Raw genomic sequence first — 6,205 nt, 5'->3', positions numbered from 1 at the left:
CAGGGAGCTGCTCAGGTAGTGGATCTTGTTGGGGAAGGTGGGGTTTGGGGTCAGGTTGACTGCAAAGGGAAGAGGCGGAGGGTGGAGAACGGCCTGGCAGGTACTGCACCCTACTAGCCCACATTCCTACCCCTTTCCCTGTTCCTCTCAACAAAAGCCCCACGGCTTCAGTGTTTCAGAAGCGTCTATAGGGAGAGGCCCTCCAGGAAAGGCCAAGAGGGACACATCTCTTGCTGAGAGACCCCTGTGCGCTCAGAAGGTCTCCCCGGAGCCTCTGGGCCCTGCAAACCCAGCCAGCTCACTTCTGCCAGGGCATTTGCTGACCACTTGCTCTGGACACCGGCACGGCAGGGGGGCCCTCTCTTGCAGGGCTGTGGGGAGGGGCTGCATCACTATCCTCCCCCCGCCCACTCACAGCAAGGCAGGGGGCAAGAGTCAGAACTGTCACTGCTCCCATCTTCCAGGTCGCTGAGGTCAAAGGTCACCACCTTCTTGGTCGGGGGTCCTCTCAGCATGTCCTCATCTGAAGCCTGGTGGGAAGATGCAGCAGTTGAGGACGGCACCTGCCCTGTGCTTCCTGCTCTCGTGACAGCTGAGGACTTGGTGGGTAGGCTCTTTGGGTCCCAAGTTCTGGGGGAGGCACAGGCTGCCTTGCAAGTGAGGCTGAGAGAACTCAGCCACTGGAGATATAGGCAGTAAGACCACCAGGGTCAGGCAGGCCCCCACCCTCACCCCGGTAAACACTCCCACGGTGTCTTTCCAGCTCCTTCTGCACCCACATCTCAGGCATCCAGAGGAAAGCCTATGAGGCCCAGGGGTAGCGAAACCGAGGAGCCTCTATTCCTGGCCCTCAAGGCACGCCTCTCCTCGGGCACCAGGGCAGGGCCAGTCCTCTCCCGAGAACCTTCAGCAAGAGGATCCAAGTCTGCTCAGGACGTCTCAGCACAGATACCCAAACCCCCAAATGTGCTCGACAGTCAGAGCTGAAGTCACAGCCACTTTCAGCAGCTCAGAAGCCCCAAGCCTACTGCCAATCCTGGGCCTAAGCTGCCCCAACATGGGACCCAAGAACCCCCACCGAATCCCAGAACAGAAGAGGGAGGCTGGGGCCAGGCTGGGCTGCACCTCTTCCCGGAGAGAGGACTCCAGCTGATGCAGCTTCTCCTCCTTCTTCTTCAGCAGGTCGTGGCCTTTCCACAGGGCTGACTTCATCTCATCCAGGTGCCTGGTCTCCTGCAGCCAGGGAGGAAGGGAAGGAGGAAGATGGTGACTAACCACACAGGCACATGCAGGAGTCCCCCCACTCTGCTGTTTGTTGGCTGGGTGATCTGGGTGAGCTTAAATTACTGAACTCTGGATATGCATCCAAAAAAAAAAAAAAAACTTTTCATAGGGTCTTGAAGATTAGAAGAGAGAACATATGATACGTGCCCTCCACTATGCCTACATCTAATAAATTCTCAAAACAGTTACTATTAAACAAATGGTTATTCTTATCATCACTGTTCCAACTACCATTACTACCCCCATCCTCAAGAGCAGGGATTCAGCAGAGCAATTCCAGGCCCTGGGGGTGAAATGCAGATGACCCTGGAAGGCTGCCCTTCCAGAGGTACTGACCTCTGACCCTCTGCTGCCCCACTGCCAGACTTAGGGGCCACAGGGCCCACAATCCCTCACCAGCTCTGAGCATCATTAGAACTCTAAGAGACCAGACATAATCTTCTGCCAAGATCCTCACATGGCAAAGAAGCGTGTGATCCCACTAATAATAACCATGAAGACATCTCCTTTTCATTACAAATTAGAGTCTCAGAGAAGGAAAACAGGGAATTCGGCTTATGCTGAGTGTGCTCAAAAGATTTTCACTTATGAGTAAAGTCTTGAGTGTGATGGAATGGCCAAGCAATGTGGAACTTCTAGAAAATGGGAACACCACTACAACCCTGTACGTCGTCTCTGGTTACTGTGAGGCCCAAATGACTTCCTAACAGAGAGAGCATTCTGCACTGCCAGGTGAGTGTAAGGAGCTTCCATCCTTGTGGTGATCCATAACCTCCGTCTCCTGTCTGGTCTCCCTAGACTTGTCCAATGACCCTGCGCCTACCTGACCACTCACAGGGAGCCCTGGGCATGATCTGAGGGCGAGCCCAAAGGGAGGGCCAGCTTCCTGCCCCTGGCCCCCCACCCCCAACGTGGCTGAGTGCCCCCGGGGCTCCTGACCTCCTCCAGGTCCTTGCACACGTCCTCCAGGGCCTTGGTGCCTGGGGGGTCTTTGTCCGCCTCCTGAGCACTGGCCAGCTCCTGGCGCCAGTGCTGCTGGGCGGCCTTCAGAGCTGTCTGCCGCCTCCGCATGGAGCGCGACTGTTGCACAAGGAACTCTTTGGCATTGCGGAGAGCCACCCCTTCAGCAGAGAGGTAGTGCCGAGCGCTGCAGAAGGGCAGGGCAGGGGGTGGAGTGGGGACACACGCACTGTGGACTCCTGCTGTGGGTCACGAGCACTGCCCCAGCAGATGTCCAGCTTGAGCACAGACCGCAGGGCTAGGAGAGGGTGGGGACACCACTGCTCGAGACCCATGGCGTGGGGCACGCACGCTGTGCACTCCAGTCCTCCCACCCCGACCCTGACAGGAGCCGCAGCTGAGGCCTCCAGAGACGGCCAGACTCTCCCATCAGCCTGACCCTCATGCAAGGGTCAGTCCATGCCAGCGTGCTGTGTCAGTGATCACCCTGGGCACCTTCCTGGCTTGTCACAGAAGACTCCTCAGGGCCCCAGCCCCTATCCTCAAACCAAGCCCCACTGGAGACCATGGGCCCAGATCAGTCCCCAGTCCTGACGCACGTCCTCACTCCACCATTCCTGGATCCTCAACCCAAAACAGGACAGGTTATTGGAACGCACCTGTCCAAGGATAGGTCAGTCTCCTTGCTCTGGGAAGAGAGAGAAGGATACCTCTTTAGTCTGGTTCTTAAGACACACGCAGTAGAAAACACCCACTGAATATAACAACATCAGGTAACTACAGGCTCAATGGACCCTGAAGTCCCTCCTAGGGGCCCAGACGATGGTTCTGCCAGCCACCAAGCACCACTTACAGGTATATAATTTGACTGATGGAGAAGTAGGGCTAGGAATGATAAGAATAGGAGACTAAAAAGTCCTAGGCAGAACAGTCAGGACCCTTCCTGGAGCCCCACCCCCCGGGGCCCCTCCTACCCACTTCCCCCTGCTGAAGCCCCGTCCCTCCTGGACCTCAACCCCTCCTAGAGCCCCGCCCAACTCCAGCCACCCTAACCCTTCCAAGAGCAGCTCACCGTCCGGGGGGATCTCCTCAGGTCCTCAAGGAGGAGGTCGGGCTCCAAATGTGGGGAAGTGTTACTGTCCTTTACCTCCAGCTCTTTCAACAAGTCCTGCTGCTTCTGAGCTTGGACCTCCAGGTCGCTGTGATGGGAAATTGGGGAGTGGGGGGAGTTGGTGAGGCAGGGTCACATGCTGAAGCAGGCCTTGCAGCACCTTTCAGGACTCCTAGCAGGGAAGGGGCAGAGCCACCTCCATCCTTTCAATCCTGCCGAAGATGCTGAGGCAGGGCTGGGGCAGGGACAGTAGACCCGGGGGGCCCGGGCTAGTCACAGCCTCTTAACGCCCCCCCCAAGTCCCTACAAAACGCAGCCCCTCTGCCTGGCTCCACCTCTGCCTGCTAACTGGGCCACGACGAGACAGAGCCCCCAAGTGGCAGAGGTCAGAAGGCAGGGGGGAGGCACAGGGGTGGCGGAGCGCAGGGGGCCAGACCACCTGACATGCTTCTGTAGCCTCTGACTCTGGGCCTGCAGCAGCTCCACCTGGGACTCCAGCTCCAACTTGCGGGCCTGAAGCTCCTCTAGGATTCTTCGGAGCTGCTGGTTTGATTCCAGCAGGTGGGTGTGCTCCTTCTTTGCCTCCTCCAGGTGCTGATGAGTGGCTGTGGCTTCCTGGGAGGCAGAAGGAAAGACAGAAGGACCTGAAGACGTGGGAGGGAGTCGATGGGGGAGTCAGAGCAGACAGCGGGGTTGCACCGGGGGAGAGGCTGGGCCAGGCCCCACCCCTCCGTGGCCCCGCCCCCCAGGGTTGCCTGAGCTGGTCTCCCACAGAGAAGCTATCTGTGGGGTGCTAGCCAACAGAGTTTGGTACGTTCCCCAGGGGAATGAAGGGGCTGGGGGAGGAAGGAAGTCTAACAAGGGAGGACAGGAGAAGCAGCAGACGAACCTCGCTCTCCAGCACGACCTGCCTCTGCACGTCGAGGAGCTGCTGCTTCTCTTTTCTGGCCGCTTCCTTCTGCGGAGCACAGAAGGTCTGGCCATCTGGCTGACTCCGGGCCTCTCCTGGGGGAGCGGACTTCCGGGTCAAGGGTACCTGAGAGCCTGTCCTCCGCCCCTACTCCCGCACCTGGACATCCAGCTGAGCCAATCGGGCCTTGACATCCTTGGTTCTGGTTTCAAGTTCCACCTCTAAATCTTGGAGCTTCCTTTCCTGCACGGAGTGTAGGTAGAGAGAAAGATGGGAGTGCAGCCAGTGCCCAGGCCCGAGCTGAGGGCCAGGAGGAGTTCGCGACCACGTGCCCCACACCATGTGCTCCAAGCTGGGCTGGGCTCCCCCAGCAGAGCATCACCCCTTACTTATTTCAGGGGGAATGGTGAGCAGAGGCAAAGACACCAACCCCAAGGCCTGAGGTGCACTGACCTCTGCTTCTAGTCCTGGGGTGCTCCTTGGCCCAGAAAACAAAAGAGCAAGGATGCCCCGGCTTGGGGATGGCCAGCGAGAGACCTCCCCACCCCCGAAGCCGGCAGGCCCCACCCCCCACCCCTGAAGCCGGCAGGCTCCACCCCGCCGCCGCCGTGGCCCCCAGCACTCTTCTACCCTGGGTGGAGGGGTCGGGGAGGGCAGGCCCCAAGCACCATCAGCCCGGCGCCCACCTGCTCCCGGTGCCGCCTCCGCAAGTCCTCCAGCTGCCGGTCCTGCTCCTGCCTCACCGACTCCAGCTCTCGCTCATGGGCCCTGCGCAGGCGCTCCAGCTCTCCCATCAGGTGCCCTAGGAGCTCAGCCCGCTGCTTCCTCTCCTGACAGAGGGTGCGGCCGTTGGTGGGAAACCACCGCGGCCCTTCTCAACCCTTTGACCAGAGCCGCCCCCTACCCCCTGCCCTGCCGCCTCAGGTCAGTAAGATCAGGGACCCCAGCAGGCCTCTAAGGCCGGCTCCTGAAGAGAGTGCCCAGGACCACGTGGTCTCAACCCCAGAAAGCCTGCACCCCCTGTCTGCTGCTGAAACAACACTGGACAGATGTCCTGAGAAATCCCTGGTGTGGACACCTGCCTCTCCTACCACTCCTCGCACACACAGCCTTCCTTCCTTAAGGGAAGGGGTCATTACTAAAATGTCACTATTTTTCAACAAGGGCAGAACTGGTTTAGAAAAGGAGTCAATTACATTTTCCTCTGGGCCACTATTTCTGCCCTGGTGCAGAGTCTGGGATACTGGTTCAAGTTTCTGGAGGTGAAGCCTCCAGCTCTGGGCTAAAGTCAGCCACCAGCCCTCGCAGTCGTTCACCCCAACGTGAGCGTGCCACTGGGTCCACTTAGTCACTGAACTTTCCCCTCCAAGCCAGAGGCTGAAGATGGGTATGTAATATCTACATATTGGTTGGCTCTTGGCAATCTATTTCCGGGAGTCCTGGAATTTCTGTAGGCCTGGAGGCACAGGGTTGGTGGTTAAAAATCGAAGGCTCTGGAGTCAGATAATCTTGGCTTGAATCCTAGCTCCTTTACTTATCAGCCAGGGAGGCTTAAGGGAGTTGCTTATGCTAAAGTCTCAGTTTCCTCTTTTTCAAATGGAGAGAAGGATAGTACGGACGCCCCCACCCAAGGGTATTGTGAAGACTAAATGAGGTTAATGCGCAAAGAGCTCAGGATGCACCTGGCACACGGTACAGGCTCAGTACACCTCGGCTGTTATAAACAGGAGAGCAAAGTGCAGCCTGGCGGCGGGGAGGAGCAGCCCTCCCGCAATGCTCTAGTACAAAGGCAAAACTGGATTTCACCACTGCTGGGGGCCCGGGAAGGACGTTTCCCACCACCCCTGACTCCTTCCAAGGCCCTGCGGACATCTGGGAAGGACCCCAAGGGGTGGGAGTGAGTTTGCGTGTGTGCGCGCACACACACACACACGTGCGCC

At 58.4% G+C, this 6,205-nt stretch overlaps 1 protein-coding gene across 1 annotated transcript in view; it reads right to left on the bottom strand.

Moving 5' to 3' along the window:
* The window catches only part of CEP164 (centrosomal protein 164kDa), a 72,448-nt gene that overhangs the window by 3,504 nt on the left and 62,739 nt on the right, over positions 1-6,205 (bottom strand). The window contains exons 20-29 of the mRNA XM_010830643.1: positions 4,952-5,136; positions 4,425-4,508; positions 4,245-4,313; positions 3,795-3,970; positions 3,317-3,443; positions 2,904-2,932; positions 2,224-2,431; positions 1,126-1,233; positions 416-530; positions 1-59 (exon numbers count right to left, since the gene is read on the bottom strand). Coding sequence (XP_010828945.1) covers positions 1-59; positions 416-530; positions 1,126-1,233; positions 2,224-2,431; positions 2,904-2,932; positions 3,317-3,443; positions 3,795-3,970; positions 4,245-4,313; positions 4,425-4,508; positions 4,952-5,136 — 1,160 coding nt within the window. The remainder of the gene's footprint in view (positions 60-415; positions 531-1,125; positions 1,234-2,223; positions 2,432-2,903; positions 2,933-3,316; positions 3,444-3,794; positions 3,971-4,244; positions 4,314-4,424; positions 4,509-4,951; positions 5,137-6,205) is intronic.

The sequence above is a fragment of the Bison bison genome, unplaced genomic scaffold (assembly GCF_000754665.1).
Source record: "Bison bison bison isolate TAMUID 2011002044 unplaced genomic scaffold, Bison_UMD1.0 scf7180017864518, whole genome shotgun sequence".
Taxonomy (NCBI): Eukaryota; Metazoa; Chordata; class Mammalia; order Artiodactyla; family Bovidae; genus Bison; species Bison bison.
Note: the sequence above shows the minus strand (reverse complement) of the source record. Positions and strands in the feature narration are given on the sequence as shown.